At 36.4% G+C, this 19,959-nt stretch overlaps 1 protein-coding gene across 1 annotated transcript in view; it reads right to left on the bottom strand.

The window, feature by feature from the left end:
- dpp6a (dipeptidyl-peptidase 6a) overlaps nucleotides 1–19,420 on the bottom strand; it is a 435,379-nt gene extending 415,959 nt beyond the window's left edge. Inside the window, exons 1-2 of the mRNA XM_051882657.1 lie at nucleotides 19,097–19,420; nucleotides 18,652–18,717 (exon numbers count right to left, since the gene is read on the bottom strand). Of these exons, the coding sequence (XP_051738617.1) occupies nucleotides 18,652–18,708 (57 nt within the window). The 5' untranslated portion in view covers nucleotides 18,709–18,717; nucleotides 19,097–19,420. The remainder of the gene's footprint in view (nucleotides 1–18,651; nucleotides 18,718–19,096) is intronic.
- Nucleotides 19,421–19,959: the final 539 nt, after the last annotated feature.

The following is a 19,959-nucleotide window of genomic DNA, read 5'->3' as shown; positions in this document are numbered from 1 at the left end:
CTTGTCGCTTCATCAGGTCACGTCTGGTTAGAACAAAGTGTTAGTTGACATGCAGAAAGATGCTTCACTAATTAAGTGTCTGAGCTTGTGAATTATAAATGGTCTTCTCTGTATCTTGCTGTGTCTCTACTCAAGGTCTAATTCCCTAAGTTATCCGTGTATGTGACTCAGTGCTTTCCAGACTTTGATAAACTCATTCTTAAGGGTCAGTCACATTTACCATTGCTCTGTGAAGTTTCAGTCATTTCAATACGAATCATTTCACTTGAAGGCAAAAAAAAAGGTTCCCCACACAGATTTTGCTCATGTTTACACCAACCCTTTTTTTGGCATTGAAAAAGTACTGTCAGGATTAATAAAAGCATGCAGTGAAAAATTAGCAATGAAAAGGCATGGACGCAGTTATTTTTGTGGCGGACCTTATAGCATATGCATTTGTAGGAGTTTGCCTTTCAGACGCAAAATGTATAGGAGGAGAATTGTTAAATATATCATGCAACATGAATGATTTACTAAGGTTTGTGGTAGTAAAAAAAAAGTGTTTTGTTTTTTTATAAGTTTAAGGGAAAGCTAAATTTTAAAACTTCCAGCTTTTACTAAAATATATTCAGCTAATATTTTATCAAGGCATGAGTCAGACAGCTTTACTGAGCATTGCATTAGGTTGATGATGTGGTTTCCCCTCTCCAGCCATTAAATAAAAGACTTAGTTAATGAGTATGAAAACACTTCAAAAGCAATAATTAGGCACATTGCAAACAATAAATTAAGTACTCCACCCCACCGCAGACTGCTCTCTCAAATCAATGCTTATTTCAATAAGTTGTGCTATGGAACCTCCAGTGATAACTATAGATTGGAGCAGACTGAGTAATGAATTAACGCTCGATAGCTGGCACGTTTGAATGAGCTCATTGCTGCGCAGTTGGCTAATCTTGCCACTGTAATTATGGGATACACTTCAATGCAAAACACAGCGTGACTACCATCACCTCTGAGCCTGGGTCAAGTCCCTACTTTCAATTGAGGTTAGTAGATTAGTTGTGTACAATCAAAAAGATTAAAAATAAATTAGATTAGAATAGATTTTTCCTCTTTTTTTTTTTTTTTTTTTTTAAATGACAAAATTAACCTTTAAAAAAATACAGAAAGTCCAATATTGCTTCTTTTACTGATTACAGAACTTTTCTAATTACTATGTATTTGAATAATAAAAATAATAATGAGGATGATGATGCATGTATATCAGTGAATAGCAATGTTTTCATCATATCCCAAAATAGAGAGACAAAATTAAACCTGCATTATTTAATTATCATTATCATTTAATGTTGTGGGCCTATTTTTCTGCTGGAGGTCCTGGACATCTTGTTCAGATACTTGGTATCATGGATTCTATCAAATACCAACAGATAAAAAATCAAAACCTGACCGCTTCTGCTAGAAATTCTATAATGGGCCGTGGTTGGATCTTCCATCAGGACAATGATCCAAAGGAAACATCAAAACCAACACAAAAAAATGTGTCACTGAGCACAAAATGAAGCTTCTGCCATGGCCATCCCAGTCCCTTGACCTGAACCCTAAAGAAAATGAGTGGAGTGAACTGAAAAGATGAAGCACCAACATAGAGCTGGGAATCTGAAGGATCTGGAGAGGTTCTGTATGAAGGAATGGTCTCTGATCTCATGTCAGGTGTTCTCCAAACTCATCAGGCATTGTAGGAGAAAACTCAGAGCTGTTATCTTGGCAAAAGGAGGTTGCAAAAAGTATTGAATAAAAGGGTGCCAATAATTGTGGCCAAAGTGTTTATTTCATAATGTGATTTTCCCCCCACTTTCAATTCTTTTCCTTCAATGAAAGGTTAGATTTTTTCTAATTTTATTAATTAAAGATCAAAAGGATAAACAATGCAGATTTATTTTTATAGTCATCTTTGATCATATTTATCAAGGGTGCCAATAATTCTGACCACAACTGTAATAGTGTTTGGACTGCTTTTTTACAGAAATGGGTGGGGAAAAAAAAAAAAGAAAGAAAAAGGTTTGGATGAAGTCATGTTATGCTTCCATCTTCCTTTAGCTCGCTTTCTGACTGTGTATCGTTTCGTTCCATGTGACAATCTATAGCGTGTGCGCGTTTGTCCTCTGTGGGTTCCTCCACAAAACAGGATTTCTGATTTGAGGTTGGTGCAGTCCAGACGTTCTTCCGAGCAGATTCAATCACTCTTAACACACATCACACCACAGGGAAATCTGATCAAACTATCTGTAGAACCATCCAGATAATCTGGACTTTACCTAGGATTGTGAAAGATTTGGGCCCAAAATCGGTCCAATTATGTCATAGTGTGTGAGTGCCTTAAAGGGATAGTTTACCCAAAAATGGAAAGTACCCCATGATTTACTCACTCTCAAGCCATCCTAGGTGTATATGACTTTCTTCTTTCAGACGAATACAATCAGAGATATATTTAAACCTATCTTGGCTCTTCCAAGCTACGTATATAATGATAGTGAATAGGGGGCCCAATTTTGAAGCCAAAAAAAGTGCATCCATCCATCGTAAAAGTATGATGGGGGATAAATGAAGGCTCTGGGGGGTAAATGAAGGCCTTCTGAAGAGAAGCGATGGGTTTTTAAATAAAAATAAAAAAAAAAGAAAAATATCCATATATAAAACTTTATAATCTAAAATAACTAGCCTCAGGCAGACGATCGTACGCATACTGCTCAAGTCGACTTGAGCCACAAGAGTCACCACTGACGCGATGTAAGCTTAGATCTCTTGCGATCTAAACAAATAGGGCTGTGCAACAAACTCAAGCTCATCTTCTCTTCTATCAAAATCCTCCGACATTTCTCTTTAAAATTTCTCATTTTAGACTTCTAATTTGTGAAAGATGTTTTGTCTGCTGGAAGCTAGTTATTATAGATAATGTTTTAAATATGTTTTGTTTTTGTTTGTTTTTTACAAAAACCCATCGCTTTGCTTCAGAAGGCCTTTATTAACCATGTGGAGTACTTTTATGATGGATGGATGCACTTTTTTTTTGCTTCAAAATCAGGCCCCGCATTCATTGCCATTATAAAGCTTGGAAGAGCCAGGATATTCTTAAATATATCTCAGATTGCGTTCGTCTGAAAGAAGATATACACCTTAGTCTTGTGTAGCCAGAGCTTCAGCCTGACGGCAGAAGGTCTGGACTCTATTGCAGCTTTCATTGGCCAAGGATCGCCCAAGAGGACGTTTGACTGACATGTAATGCAACCAATCACAGTTCGTTTTGTTTTGCGTCATGTTTAAGGACGTGAAAATGTAAAGTCGACGTCCCTACAATAACAGACCGGCATGTTTCTAATAAATTATTAATTCAAGAACGTTATGCAAGTTTACTGCAATAGTGGAGCCACGAACTTCACATACTTTTGAAAATCTAGCGTTTAGTTGATCCCGGTAAGAGCTCATTGTCCCAGCTGTAAACACAACGGCGTTCTTATTCCACGAGGGGGTGTGGAGTCAAGGCATTTGTTTCCAGGTGGACCATTAAAGAATGCGACACACACGTCTCCGGACATCCTGTAGAATTCCACCAACCAGATGACGACTTTGAAAATCCTGAAGTGTTTAAGTGTGCCATATTCATCAGACATTCAGCCAACAGTCCGTGGGCATGACGTCTGAGGCTGAGACTATATACACCTAGGATTGTTGAGGGTGAGTAAGTCATGGAATAATTTTCATTTTTGGGTGAACTAACTCTTTAAAACTATCATCTGTTATTTGGATTTATTCATCATCCTCCAGGACTATTGTGATTTGTGTTCTCTACGGAATAAATAAACTCTTTCATTGCACTCAGTGTTTGGGTTCTGTCTGTTTACGGAGAGGCACTATTACTATTGCTCATATGGCCATTGATATGAACAAACATTCTGCACTATTTTTGCTACAGACTGAATAATTCCTCAAACCATACAGCTTTTTGAGGTTGTGTGATGCATTACTTTTCAAAGAAACTAGATATAAGATTCTCAAAAATATATTGGGTGCAGAAATCCCATAGACTTACTTTGAAGGAGGGACTTGAGCCATATCCAGAGACATGAATATCATAATAGAGACTTAAAGGTGGGCTCTCAACCACTCAAAAGTACTCAAAACATTCTGGCAACTGCATAGCAAAATGGCTACAACCACTCAGGATACATTAGCAAGGCAAATAGCATAGCACAACTAACATTTTCTATAGAAAAATACAAAAATCTAGGTATAATTTAGTCAGGGTAAAAACCTGGTAAAAGCCTTCCATCTCTGATTTTCACGAGTGGCTGTATTACTAAAGCGCATGACGAAGAACTCAAACAAAGAATAGTCTTTAATCCAATAATCTACAATGGATTACACAGGAGATCATAGGGAGCAACAAAACTACGTAAATAAAAACAACATAGAACAATGAAAAGACACAAGGGTACACATGGGGGTAAATGAGGAGACTAAATGAACAAAAGGTGAACTTAATTAGTGCCTAACAGGTACACACTGGGAAATTAGGTCAACGTACAAATGGTAGGGAACAGGAACAGGGCAGAATCAAACCAAAACACAATGAACTCAGAACTAAACATAACTCTTACACTGACAGGGTAAAAACAGATTTCTTTGTATGGAGAAATGCAAATCAGCCTTTCTCACAAACAGCATTTAAATTCTGTTTTACACAGTCTATTTAGCGAGCTGTTTCACTTATACCAGGTGTCAGTATACACCAAAGGAAATTGCCGGTGTCATTTAGGTCAGGAACTGTCCAGTTCTTCAGCACTAGGACTCAGCAGCACCATGGACAGCGCCATACAAAAACCCACGTGACTGTCAAAGCATTAGAGGAGGAATTGAAGGAAATGCAAATGTTATTTGCATTTACTAATTCACTGTCACAATGCCAGTGTGTTGCTATATGGTTGCTAGGGTGTTCTGGATGGTTAATAGGTGATTGCTTTCAGTTACTAACCCCCAGTTTCACAGACAAGGCTTAAGCCTAGTCCCAGACTAAAATGCATGTTTGAGCTGTTTTAACTGAAAGCACTGACATATCTTAAAGGGTTAGCTCACCCAAAAATGAAATTTCTGTCATTAATTACTCACCCTTATGTCAAACCCGTAAGACCTTCGTTCATCCATGAGCTATCTGGCCTCTGATAGACTGCAACACGATTACCACTTTCAAGGCCCAGAAAGGTAGTAAAGACATCATTAAAATAGTCCATGTGACTATAGTGGTCCAACCTTAAAGAGTTAGTACACCCCAAAAATTAATTTCTGTTATTAAGTAGTCACCTTTATGTCGTTCCAAACTCGTAAGACCTTCGTCTTTAACTCTAAAGATGAAGGTCAATACTGAGCCGGCGTTCAGACGTAAACATGGAAGCGCTGAACTGCGTTCACTGCGTAAACTGCTTAAGAGTCTGACAGGGCAGAGAAGAAATTGTTGAATTTCTTTTTGTTTTGTTTTTGCATACAAAAAGTATTTTCATCGCTTCATAACATTAAGGTTGAACCACAGTAGTCACGTTGATTATTTTAACAATGTCTTTACTACTTTCCTGGATCTTGAATAATGGTAATTACGTTGCTTTCTATTGGGGGTAAAAAAAAAAAAAAAACCTCTTGGATTTCATCAAAAATATCTTAATTTGTGTTCCGAACATGAACAAAGGTCTTACGGGTTTAGAACGACAGCAGGGTGAGTAAACTTGGAAGCCCTGCAATATGTTTAACTATGTCTTTACTACCTTTCAGGGCCTTGAAATTGGTTGTTGGGTTGCAGTCTATTGGAGGCCAGATAGCTCACGGATTTCAAAAATATCTTAATTTGTGTTCCAAAGATGGACGAAGGTCTTACGGGTTTGGAGTAACATGAGGGTGAGTAATTAATGACAGAATTTTCATTTTTGAGTGAACTAACCCTTTAAAACTGTCTCAAGATACACACCAGTAATGTTTTTTTTTTTTTTTTTTTTTTTTTTTTTTTTCTAAGGCACGTTTCTAAAAGCTTCTTAAATGTCCTAATTGAAATAATGCCTAAGCGTGGCTTAATCTAAGCCCTGTCTGTGAATTCAAGAATTCCTAAAATTCAACCCTAGTCTACAATATTCTGGTCTCCCTTTTTCAAGGAAAGTAGTTTTGATAGAGATTTTTGCCTGTTTTATTGCCTAAAATCATAAATCTCTGAATTTGAAAAGCCTCTGAATATGCCACGAGTTGAAGTATCATTCAATTATAAATATTACACCTTTACTCTGTAAAAACAACAAACTCTTGTACTAGCCACCACTTCCATATGTTTATCCTGAAAGCAGTGAAGCATTCTGATGCTTCCAATCTCTGAATGTAATCAGGAAACTATGACATAGCCTCATGGTGAATATACAACTCTTGTGTGAACTTGCCTCCAGGTAGAAATGAAAATGACTGTCTTTCCAGGGAGAGTAAAGTAGGAACCACTCAGGTTTACAACCGCAATCATTTAGCAGATGTTGGGAAAGTCATGGGAGACTCAGATTTCCTTCAAGCAGGTGTTCTATAGTGCTTGTTTTAAAAGTTTTGGAAAAGTTTGGAGAGCACTTGGGGCCACTTCTTCCTCATAACAGCGGGTGTTGTTTGTTCTTGGTCTTACTTTCAAAGGAAACTGTCTAGACATACACCAACTAGTGAGCACAGTACAACAGCAAAGATACCCTCTCCTATATCCACTCCTGTTATGCTTATTTGTTGGGATGCATGTCCTTTCCTCTAACGCTAAACATGTTCCTCCTCAGCCCTATTTAAAGTCAAGCTTAGCTATATAGCTCAATATATGCACAGTCATGTACAATGGTTTACTTCAGTGAACTGCTGTAATTCTGCCTGCACATAATCAAATAAGCATCTACAGCTCTTTATCTGCATTTTTATGTACATCGGGCTCAATTGATGGCATACACTCACAACCGTTTTCTTATTAAACTGTCACATCTGATAAGCAAAATCAGCATATGCTGCAAAACCATGTCCCAAATGTACAGTACCAAACCTTTCCCTATATGAATGTATTACAATAGGGACCTCTAGTGGTTAACTGCTGTTACAGCTTGCCAGCAGGGGAAAAAAGACAAAATCTTACAAGCTACTATCAACCAAAGTGCAGAATAGCACATTTGATAGTAAGGCAGATAAGCAAACTTTCTTTCCAGGTAACGCAAACTATTTTTCCCAAACTATGTTTTTGTATTTTTACAAAATCATAAAAAAAGGAAAAAAAGGAAAATAATAAGAAAAAAAAGAATGAAAACCACACTGAGGAACACTATGTTATTTTGCCTTGCCCATGGGTTAATTAGCTTTCTTCCTACTGAAGAGATGTTTCATAGATTTTGTACATTATTCACAAAAAGTATCAAGTTTCACACATTTTGACCAACGAGTTTCCACAACTTTTCCAGTCATTTCCTGGATCAAGATTTTGAAAATAAATTTAGTGTACTCACAAATAGCAATTTTTGACTGATGAAATATTTTAGAATATAAATAGAATCAAGTGGGGAAAAAACTATTTATGAAATAAATCCATTCCATGGCTTTTCTATGATATTTTTTTCAATGACTTTTCCACAGATAATATTCCCTGTTATTTCCAGGTTTCATGAATCCCTGCACTACTGAAAAAAAGCATGAAAAATGACCTCAATAAATTGATCCAGACCTTAATGCAAACAGAGTATAAAAACTGTGCCTCTTTCACACACAGGCACCAAAGAAATTTCTTCTTCCTGCTTTACTAAACCAAGCAAACCTCATGGGTTAGCCAATGGTCCTGACCCAAACGTAACTCACATGTATCCATGTCCATGAGATCAAAGGTTGACCCATGAGTGATAGACCATATATTGTCCAGACTGAGGGCAGATTATTTATTAACAAAGGCTTATTTTTGCGTGGTTCCTTGCACAATACCATGACCTCAAATTACTTTTACCATAGCGCATGATTTGTAAACTGATAGTCTAAATTTTGACGTGTCCATCACATAACCAGCTCCTTGTGTAGCCCTATGCCTTTTCTGGCGTAATAAACTTTCTCAGTAGCTCATCTGGTACAGCATTGTGATTGAGTCTCGATAAAAGTCACGATAAAAGAGAAAGACTTGTAGAAGCAATATAAAATGGCACGGTTGCTTCAGCCAATGCGTTTTTATCTCATGTTTGCCTTTAAAACACACCCTAAACCTAACGATAGTGTTGACAAATTAGTTCACCCAAAAATGAAAATTTTGTCATTTATTACTCATCCTCGTATCGTTCCACACCCATAAGACCTTTATTCACACTACGACTACAGCGGTTCAACCTTAATGTTGAGTTTATTTTTCACAGTTATTTTTCACAAATGTGCTATTGCAGAATAGCACATTTGATAGTAAGGCAGATAAACAAACTTTCTTTCCAGGTAATGCAAACTATTTTTCCCAAACTATGTTTTTGTATTTTTACAAAATCATAAAAAAAAGTGAAAAAAGGAAAATAATAAGAAGAAAAAAGAATGAAAACCACACTTGTTATTTTGCCCATGGGTTAATTAGCTTTCTTCCTACTGAAGAGATGTTTCATAGACAAGAATACTTTTTGTGCACCAAAAAAAACAAAATAATGACTCTATTCAACAATATCTAGTGATGGGTGATTTTAAAACACTGCTTCATGAAGCGTCAAAGTTTTACGAATCTTTTGTTTTGAATCAGTGGTTCGGAGCCTGTATCAAACTGCCAAAGTCACGCTGTGAAAAGAAGTCACAACTGTGAAAAATAAACTTGCAATTGTGAGGGGAAAAAAGTCAGAATTGTAAGATAAGAAGTTGCAATTACCTTTTTTAATTGCAAATTTATCTTTCACAATTCTGACTTTTTTCTTATAATTCCGAGTTTTTGTCACAGTTTTGAGAATAGTCAGAATTATGAGACTTTTATAAATACACACACACACACACACACACACACACACACACAGTATCTCACAAAAGTGAGATACTGTAAATATTTTATTATATCTTTTCATGTGACAACACTGAAGAAATGACACTTTGCTACAATGTAAATTACTGAGTGTACAGCTTGTATAACAGTGTAAATTTGCTGTCCCCTCAAAATAACAACACACAGCCATTAATGTCTAAACCGCTGGCCACAAAAGTGAGTACACCCCTAAGTGAAAATGTCCAAATTTGGCCCAAAGTGTCAATATTTTGTGTGGCCACCATTATTTTCCAGCACTGCCTTAACCCTCTTGGGCATGGAGTTCACCAGAGCTTCACAGGTTACCACTAGAGTCCTCTTCCACTCCTCCATGGCGACATCACGGAGCTGGTGGATGTTAGAGACCTTGCGCTCCTCCACCTTCCATTTGAGGATGCCCCACAGATGCTCAATAGACATTCTTTAGCAAGACAGTGGTCGTCTTGGAGGTGTGTTTGGGGTCGTTATCATGTTGGAATACTGCCCTGCGGCCCAGTCTCCGAAGGAAGGGGATCATGCTCTGCTTCAGTATGTCACAGTACGTGTTGGCATTCATGGTTCCCTCAATGAACTGTAGCTCCCCTGTGACGGCAGCACTCATGCAGCCCCAGACCATGACACTCCTACCACCATGCTTGACTGTAGGAAAGACACACTTGTCTTTGTACTCCTCACCTGGTTGCTGCCACACACGCTTGACACCATCTGAACCAAATAAGTTTATCTTGGTCTCATCAGACCACAGGACATGGTTCCAGTAATCCATGTCCTTAGTCTGCTTGTCTTCAGCAAACTGTTTGCGGGCTTTCTTGTGCATCATCTTTAGAAGAGGCTTCCTTCTGGGACGACAGCCATGCAGATCAATGTGATGTGGTGTGTGGCGTATGGTCTGAGCACAGAGAGGCTGACCCCCCCCCCCACCCCTTCAACCTCTGCAGCAATGCTGGCAGCACTCATAAGTCTACTTCCCAAACACAACCTCGGGATATGACGCTGAACACGTGCACTCAACTTCTTTGGTCAACCATGGCGAGGCCTGGAACCTGTCCTGTTAAACCACTGTATGGTCTTGGCCACTGTGCTGCAGCTCAGTTTCAGGGTCTTGGCAAACTTCTTATAGCCTACGCCATCTTTATGTAGAGCAACAATCCTTTTTTTCAGATCCTCAGAGAGTTCTTTGCCATGAGGTGCCATGTTGAACTTCCAGTGACCAGTATGAGAGAGTGAGAGCGATAACACCAAATTTAACACACCTGCTCCCCATTCACACCTGAGACCTTGTAACACTAACGAGTCACATGACACCGGGGAGAGAAAATGGCTTATTGGGCCATTTCTTCAGTGTTGTCGCATGAAAAGATATAATAAAATATTTACAAAAATGCGAGGGCTGTACTCACTTCTGTGAGATATATATATATATATATACACACACACCCACACATATATATACACCTGAAATATAAACCTTTGTAATACACTGATAACCACCAAAAACAGGTGATGATGAGAAAGTCACATGATGAATCAAAGCTCATCACAGGCAGCTTTTCCACAAGCTGAGAAAGTAAATACTAATATAGGAGGTGCACACAGTGTCATTCACACAAACACTAAACACCATCATGGTAACACATAACACTAAAAAATGCAATAAACATTAATTTAACAACATTAGATGTAACATAAAATCATAATGCACTTAACTGATTAGAAAAAAAAAATAAGAAGAAACAGAGAAAAAAAGCTATTTCAACAAAAATACATCAAATATGAAGTCACGAGGGAATTAAGAATGTCAGTTTACCTTTTTTCATTGTAAATTATACAATGACGTTCTTTTTCACTTTCAAAAACTGTCAATTTAAAAGTATTTTACTGTAAAATTACATTAAATATGCATAACATTTTTACAGTCTTTTACCGTTAAAATTACGATCATTTTTCAGGCTCCTACCCAGAGGATAAATAAATCCTGTTGTTTTCTGCGGACAAACAAGGTGGTTACTGGTTCATGTGTCTGTCGAATATTCTCTCATTAATCCTGCGTCTCCTTTGTAAAGATGCTCTCTGCTCCAGCATAGTGTCATGACATGTTTCCTACTGAACAATTCGTCAAACTCCTCTTGAGCCTCAGTTGAGAGGACACAAAACCCACACAATGTGACACTCTCCACATCTGTCCACATGATACACTGAATCCTCAAAGGCTTCAGAGATAATGCAGGTTTCCCTTCACACCTCTGTGTTCCTGTCATTGTCACACTTTGTCATAAAGATAATAATACCATGATGTGTGTCCTACCTTAGGGACAAAACTGATGGTGTTGTCCTTACATATACCTCATTACACTGTGAGGAACAGTGACCAAGGCTGCCATCAACCAATAAACACAACGGTCACGGCAGTTACAGACATAAACAGTCCTCTAGACCTTAGGCGTCAGGTAGAAGTCGTCAAGAACTTGATTTTAGGCTGTTAAAAGACTATGAATGTGAGCAACTGTAAGGCCTACAAAATAACAACATTCAATCATTCACTCAGCTAAATCACTACCTACTGCACATATTCAAAACTCATCATACAGTCGGCTAAACAGCAGCGTCTGTCAGCAGAGGATCTTTTTAATTGCTTTACAAAAGCATTCAATAAGCATATCCATCAAAACACATGCCATTTTTCTTTTTCAAACTGAATCATTAGCAAAAATCCATGCATCTACTACAGCTCATTTTTCAAAAATTTTAATTTATGTAGAAAAACTGAATCAGAGAGCAATGTGGTTGATATGTACAGTAATTCTGCATTTCTGCAAGAATATTCAATATCTCAATAATAAAAAATTCAATTTCAATAATAAAAAAAAAAATCTATTCTTGTGAAAACGTGTGAATTGAATGTGCACTTGTAGTGTACTTCAAATCTTAAAATTATAAAATGTGCTTGCATATAATGTAAAATTAAATAAATGAATGATACTTTTGTATAAAGTGTACTTAAAAAGAATACATGTACACACAATACATGTTTCTTAACACACTTAAAGGGATAGTTCACCCAAAAATGAAAATTATGTCATAATTTACACTGTAAAAAGTAATACGCTATATCTATTCCGCAAAATTTTGGCAACAGATTACAAGCAATTTTATTAATTAAATTCAACAAATAGAATTGAGTTAGAATTAATCAAATTAATTCCTTAAATGTCAACCATTTAAAACGAGCAAAATTTAAGTAAAAATTAAAAATATCTGAATAACAGACGGACGTCAAAGATGAATTAAGAACTCTATTTTTTTTATTGCCAACATTGAAGACACCTGATGATAACAAGTAGAATCACTGAAGGAAAGAGAAACACAAGAATTAACAGAGGTTTAGATGTTGATTTTATTGAAAATGTTTGTGAAAATGTCAGTGTTTTATTTAGTTTGGCAGTTTGACTCTTTGCTTTTATGTCAGTTTGTGGTTTTTGTAATGGTATTTGCTAATTTTACACATTTTAAATGGTTGACTTTTAAGGAATTAATTTGATTAATTCTAACTCAATTCTTATATGTTGAATTTAATTAATAATATTACTTGTAATCTGTTGCCACAATTTTATTGAGTAGCTAGTGCGTATTACTTGGAAGTCAATGGTGCCCCAGAACTGTTCAGTTTCCCACATTCTTCAAAATATCTTCCTTTGTGTTCAACAGAAACAAAGAAATGTATACAGGTTTGGAACAACCGGGGGGTGAGTAAATGATGACAGAATTTAAATTTTTGGGTGAACCATCCCTTTAAGTACACTTTTAAAAAGTGCATTTCATAATAATGGGCCTGTCCAAATACCCACACTTGCCGTCTTTGCACTTGTCTACTTACATAACATATTTCCTGTATTTGGCCCAAGTGTTCAAGTGGGCGTGAAGACCACAAGTGTGTGTGTAGAACTTTTGATTACCCAATGGGACACACTTATAGTGTTGTAAAAATGCAAGTGTTTACAGAGATTTATATTTTTTAATACTTTGCATTTTAAAATAAACTTCTAAATGTCTGTTCAGTGGTCCCTATGTAACAGAAGACACAATTTAATAATTGTGGTTCTTCCAATTAAGTGATGAAAAGCAGTTGCAAATGTTGTACAAAATACACATACACATACACACATCTTTGCAACAATAAATTGTGCAACATGCTTTACTACCAAATAATATGTAATATCTAATAAATTTAACTTAGGGTACGTTTACACAACAGCAATGTACTAAACACGGAAAAAGTTTTTAAAATGATCCCTGTTCACATGGATCTGCGAAAACGACTAAAAACACTGTATTTTGCAGTAGTTGGCGATGTCACTTTGTAAAGAAACACTACTTGCCTAATGAATATGTAATATGCATGTGAATGACAACAGTTTTTACAAATTCACGTTTTCGTAGTTAACACGGAGACGATAAAAGTATCATATTCAAAAACTTGCACTTTGAACCAGTTTTCAAAAGTTTACGTTTTTAGGCCCCCAAAACGGTGTCTTGTAAACACCCCTTACAATGGAATGTCCTCTACATCTTGTGATTTTGGGTCACGCGAGTTCCTGAACATGATGCATGATGGGATATGCTCCGAAGAGTATTTGAGATAGTGTGGGTTTAATGTGCAATAAGGGCACATTTGGACAGGACAGGACCAATGTCATATTGTCACAACCCCTGCTTGGGACTCTTGTTTTGTGTTTCTGTTTTGTTCCTGTTTCCTGTTTAGCTTGTAGTCTGTTTGTAGTTTTCTTTGTTGATTTGTTTCATTGATTGTACCCAGGTGTTTCTTGTTATGCTTGTTTGCCCTTCATCCCTGTCTGTGTTTAAGTCCTTGTGAATCCCTTGATCAGTTTCTGGTGTTGACCTGTATTGTGTGTGTTGTTTTCAGTTCGTTTTTTGTCCTGCCTTTCCCCTAGTTTGGATTTACTTGTGTTTTTTTGTTTGTTTGTTTGTTTGTTTTTTGCCCATGTTTCCCCTTGTTTGGATTTACTTTTTTCCTGGATCCTACTCTCTGTTATCTCTGAATCAACCAGCATTACAAGCTGGTTTTTCTTTAAAGCACATTTCAAAAACATTATGTTTTAATGATCTTTTGTCATGCTTTAAAAGAAGTACACTTATTTTGTTTACTAACATACTAAAGCATGAGTTGTTATTCAATATTACATTAAAAGTTAATATATTTTAAATGTACTAAACTGCAACAAGTTGCAATAGAAGTGACATTTTAGTTTACCATGAATGCTTGTCAGTACATGTTAACCATATTTCAAGTCACTAAGTAATTATGAAATTAAATATGATAAAGATGTTGGTTAAAGGGTTAGTTCACCTAAAAATTACTCACCCTTGTGTCATTCCACATTCGTAAGACCTTCGTTAATCTTCGGAACACAAATTAAGATCTTTTTGATGAAGTCTGAGAGGCTTCTGTTCCTTGATAGAGATCCAATGCAACTATCACTCCAAGGTCCAGAAAGGTAGGAAAAAGACATCATTAAAGTACTCCATGTGACTCCAGTGGCTTAAAATCAATGTTATGAAGCGACGTGAGTGCTTTGTTTGTGCAAAAAAACATGATTTACCATTTTATTTACAAAATAATATTATCCAAAACGCACGCGTCGTGAACGCGCATTGCAGATCAATATATTTGATCAAACTAAAGTGGTAAATTATGATTTTTTGTGCAAACAAAGCACTCACATCACTTCATTAAATTGAGGTTAAACCACTGGAGTACTTTAATGACGTCATTCCTACCTTTTTGGACCTTAAAAATGTGGTACAGTAGTTGCGTTGGATCTCTATGTAGGGACAGAAAGCTCTCAGACTTCATCAAAAAGATCTTAATTTTTAAATAAATGTCTTACGGATATGGAACGGTAGGAGGGTGAGTAATACATAAAAGAATTTTCATTTTTGGGTGAACTAACCCTTTAAGGGTAACTGTTCACACTGATTCCATACATTTGGACCAAACAATGACCAAAAATGATGTGCGTGGCAGGACAATAGGAAGCCTCTGTTCTGTTCTATTCAGACTATGTGATTTAATCATAAAACAGTAATAATGTTTTGTAAGAATAAGTCCAAAATAGTACTTTTTGATTTAATAAAAAAATGCTACCTTTGCATTCAATAATAGAAACTGTAGCAATATAATAGTTTGGAGCTACTTTGCTGCCTCTAGACCAGGACGTTTACCATCATTGATGGAACTATGAACTCTACATTACACCAGAAACTTCTAGAGGAGAATGTTGAATGATTCTGAAGCACAAAATATAGGTGATCCTGCAGAAAGACAAGTATGTCTACCACTGAATGGTTAAAGCAGAACAAATGTAATGTTTTGGAATGGCTAAGTCAAAGTCCTGACCTAAACCCAATAAAAATATTATGGAAGGATCTAAATAGCAGTTCATTCTAGAAAAACACTCAACATCATTGAGCTCAAGCAATGTTGAAGGGAGCATCCAAGTCAATGTTCAGGACTGATTCATGTTTGGTTGCTGTTATTTCTTGCTCAAAAGGGGGTCACAGCACACCACATACTGAAGGCAGAGATTCACATACTTTACATATATAAACAAATACTCTTAGAATATTTGTGTGTTGCTTGTTTGATTTTCAGTGCAACAGATCTTTTTTTTTTTTTTTTTTCCTCAGAGAGGTGTTCCAATGTCTTTTATATCACACTGAAGAAAATTGAAGATTTAATCTCAGTGTAGGTTAAATATATGCACAGAATTTTAAAAAATGTTCCTAACAGTACTATACTTGTAGCTGTCTCTGCTTATTTAAAAAAAAGTATTTTAACGTCAAAAAAAGGAGCTTTAATTTAGTCATTTTCTTGCTGTTAATTACATCTCGACTTCAGCCAAGATGTCATGTTTACCTGAATACTGTCACTCCCAATGTCATTATCAAATCGGCTGAGAAAATGTCACAGACACAAACACGCTTATTAATTTGATCCAAATGAAACATGACAGTTTCTCTCTCAGTATCAGACGGGCATCTTTCAGCAGTGCATACCTCACATACTCTCCTTCAATCAGTGACCTTTCAGAGCATATGCAAAGCAAGAGTGGCATGTATGCAAATTAATAAGCAATTTTGGTGATACTGCATCAATAAATAAACCATTTGAATAAATTATTTCAGCTTCATGATACTAAATCTGTTTGGGGGACCAGCTCTAGTACTGAATAAGTGCTGGTTGAGGGTGTTTAGCATGGATTGTACTAGAAAGGGTAGTCAAGAGCAGGAAAGATCAAGATCAATAAACACATATCTTATTCTGCACTGCAGCGCACATAGCAGAAATTCTGTTTTAACTACAACAGCGATCATCTGTGTTGGTGCATCAATCAATAAGAAAGAATGAAAGATGAGAATTGTTCCACATTTATAGCCATGTCTAGCAAAAGTAAAATTCGCTTCAATCACTCACCATCCAGTTGCATCATCAAACCAAATTTATTGTCAGTAAAGTTCTGGGAATACTAAGAGAACAGACTGAATTCCCAAAGCACTGCGGCTCTTTTGGGAACTCCAGCAGATAATTCAGATAGCCTGAGGGGAAACATACTGTACATGCAACATTCCATTGATACAACACTCTATTTGTATATTTGCTATCAAACTTCAGGGGGAGAAAAATCTATATGCACATTACAGGAGCAGGAGTGACAACTGTGAGGTGCAGATGTGCTGCATGTTCTATACTGTTGTATGCCGCTGTTAACAGCACTTACAGTCTGCTCTTTGAATGATAATATGCAATTCCTTCTTACCCTGTTAGAAGACCATCCATATTGTCTCTATTTACTGTAGGTTACACTGTGTCTGAATGGTACTGGATGAAATTATGTGTTGTCCTGCATTATATATTTAAAACATGTGTGATCTACAGAAATTCAGATAAATCAAATAATTGAATAGTTCAACCCAAATGAAACTTGGTATTGCTCCCAACTCATGCTGTTTTCCCCCCATGGAACAAAGGGGAGAAATTGCCCATACAACGATAGTTCATAGAGATTTTTAGCTATCAAGCTCCTAAAAAGAAAAAGAAAACTCATCATAAAAGTAGTACACATGACTTGTAGACCATGTGACTCAAACATCATATTCTTCTGAAGTCAGTTTTGTGTGAGGAACAGACAAAAAGTCATCATTCAATGATAATCTTTAAAATCTAAAAGAATACATGTAAGCTTAATCTGTTTAAATGCTTTATATATTATGCATGTATTATATTTATTTTAATTTAAAAGCAAAGTTTAATATTGTCAATTAATGTAATAGGCCTAATTATATGGATATGTCATGAATTATTCATTTTATTATTTTTAATTTATTTAATATAAATATAATGAATAATTAACAGCAAATGTTGAGCAATTTTGTCTCTAAAATGTTTTCACTATAAACTGATTTAATTTGGAGGAGAGATACAGGGGGAGTGGCTTTATTGCATCAGATACATGTCACTTTACTCACAGCTGATTGGTCGAGTTGGGGTTTGTGATCTCTAACTCAGAATAAAACTTGCTCCGGAGCAGGTTAGCAGTGTAGCGTAAGTTACACATAGCAATGAACCCCGCTAAAAACCAATCCACCTTCATAAGCCCGAAAAACCAGAGTTTGCTCAAACTAATCTTGAACTTACCTGGGGTGCGTTTCCCGAAGCCAACTATGGTCGCAAGTTCCCTCGTTACCAATACAATTCAACGGAACTTGCGACCATAGTTGGCTAACAACACTTTTGGGAAATGCACCCCTGGGTAGCAACCAGCTTTGTGCAACAGGCCACAGAACTCCTAGAATATAACGCATCATATAAACTATTTTTTATTGTGTTTTGAACTGTTGTAAGAAAACAAAATGGAAGCCACATCATTTAGAACAGCTAATTTCCTTTTGATAGAGGCATCAGCAGATTATTTAGCCTACTCTTGGACCAGCATGGGGGAAGAAAAGACTTTTTAGCAATATTTTAGCTAAAGAAATTAAATTTATGATAATATTTTTGCAAGTATATATATTTGTAAACTTGCAGATCCACATTGCGGATCCACGAACCCACAGGTTGACCTTTTAAAGCTGCATGGTTTGCATTGTTGCAGGAAAGTTGCGAGTAGGTGGTATATTTTATATTTATTATATTAGTTTTATTATTTATTAAAACATACATACTGGAGTGTGATAGCATATCCTAATGTCAGCAAACATGATTGACAGAGTGTGTGTCTGATTGGCTAAAAAGTAGCCTGCCACTCCCTCGAATGTTTTTTGCTGTTCATGACATAGACACGTGATTTCTCACTACACCTAGCCTATTTTAGCTATAAAATAAAATTTTAGCCTATAAAATCACGTTCAATGTAACTCTTGTTGGGTTTGAACCTACATCTTGTTAGTTACCAGGATACAGCTTCAACAATTTCCCATATTGAAATGAGACTCAACTGTCAATCCATACAGCTTTCAGTGTATCTCATACTTCAATTTGTTTTAATATTTTTTCAAACGAAAGCACAGTTAAAGCCGCGACTTACTTTTCCTCCTTTTGAGCATCTTCTGTAAGTGTTTGTGGCTCCTGCGGTTTGATTCATTTTCGATCACTGGAACAGTAGAGGAAATAAATCATAAACAAACATCCAAGATCACACCAACGCCGCGGCTACACCGTGACGCGACGCGTCAAAACCAGAACGCTCTAAATTTTAAAAGCACAAGGTGAAAAAAAAAAAACACGCGTCTCGCTGTTTTTTTTTTAAACGTCTAGTGTTTTATAACCAGGCACATCAAGTTAAAATAGTTTTAAAAACGCGTCTCGAGAAGCTTGTGTTATGGTGAGCTGCGTCCGTTTTTTGAACGCAATTACGCGTCCCATGTGAAACTATCCAAGCTGTAGGAGCGTACAGAAGCGTTCTTGTTTACGCGTCGTGTTCAAGTGCAGACACCAAAACTACAGCGCATTAGAATAATAAGCAACTTTACCTGTATGTTCAGTCTTCTTTGAATGTCTTTGGGAATTAAATTCAAACACTCCTCCTGGATATTCCCACTGATAAACAAACACAGTCTAGAGAAAGTGTTCCAAATCAGTTTTGTTTTCACAAGCCAAACGAGGTGAATGAAAATGTAAAGCGGGTCGTGCTGTCCTTATATAATTGTTAAGTCCTCAAAAATCCCCCGATAAGGAGTTATTAGATGTCAAAGTGAAATCAGAAGACTGTGTGGTCATAATCAGATGAGGAGAGATGAAGCAGAAGGTTTTGCTTCACATGGCTTGGAGAGATTGCTAGAGTTACTCGCTCTCCTCGTGCGCTTCTGAGAGGAGGAAACCACCAATTAAAACATTGCATAAACCCGCTTACATACGCGTGTGTCTGAAGAATATGCACATGTAAATATTCTTAGAGTTACAAAATCCTAAAGGAATGCAACTGATGTGATTCATATGATTAATAGCTGCAATAAAGGTTCTGATTGAAAATTACACAATATCTGTCTGACTGTAAAAACAAATAAAAAATAAAACAAGACCCCACTGGATAATCAGGATTTGCAACAGAATTCTCCATAGATTCATTCATCTTTATGAGAAAATGGAATCTGCTTCAGATTTGTTTAAAAGGATCAGTTTTTCCCAGTTGTGAGAAATGACATGAAAACAAAACAAGATTTTAGGGGTTTAGATGGTTAAGTTTATAACTAGGCTACTTATTTATTTTGATAAGTTCATTAAAATCAAACGAATGACCTTTTTTAGGCCTTGGAACTGGTATTAGATGGTAGATGTCTAATTGATAAGCAAGTTTATCTTGGTCAAGTTTATGTAATCTTTCATCAAAATAATT

The sequence above is a fragment of the Ctenopharyngodon idella genome, chromosome 23 (assembly GCF_019924925.1).
Source record: "Ctenopharyngodon idella isolate HZGC_01 chromosome 23, HZGC01, whole genome shotgun sequence".
Taxonomy (NCBI): domain Eukaryota; kingdom Metazoa; phylum Chordata; class Actinopteri; order Cypriniformes; family Xenocyprididae; genus Ctenopharyngodon; species Ctenopharyngodon idella.
This window is presented reverse-complemented; position numbering and strand designations above follow the sequence as displayed.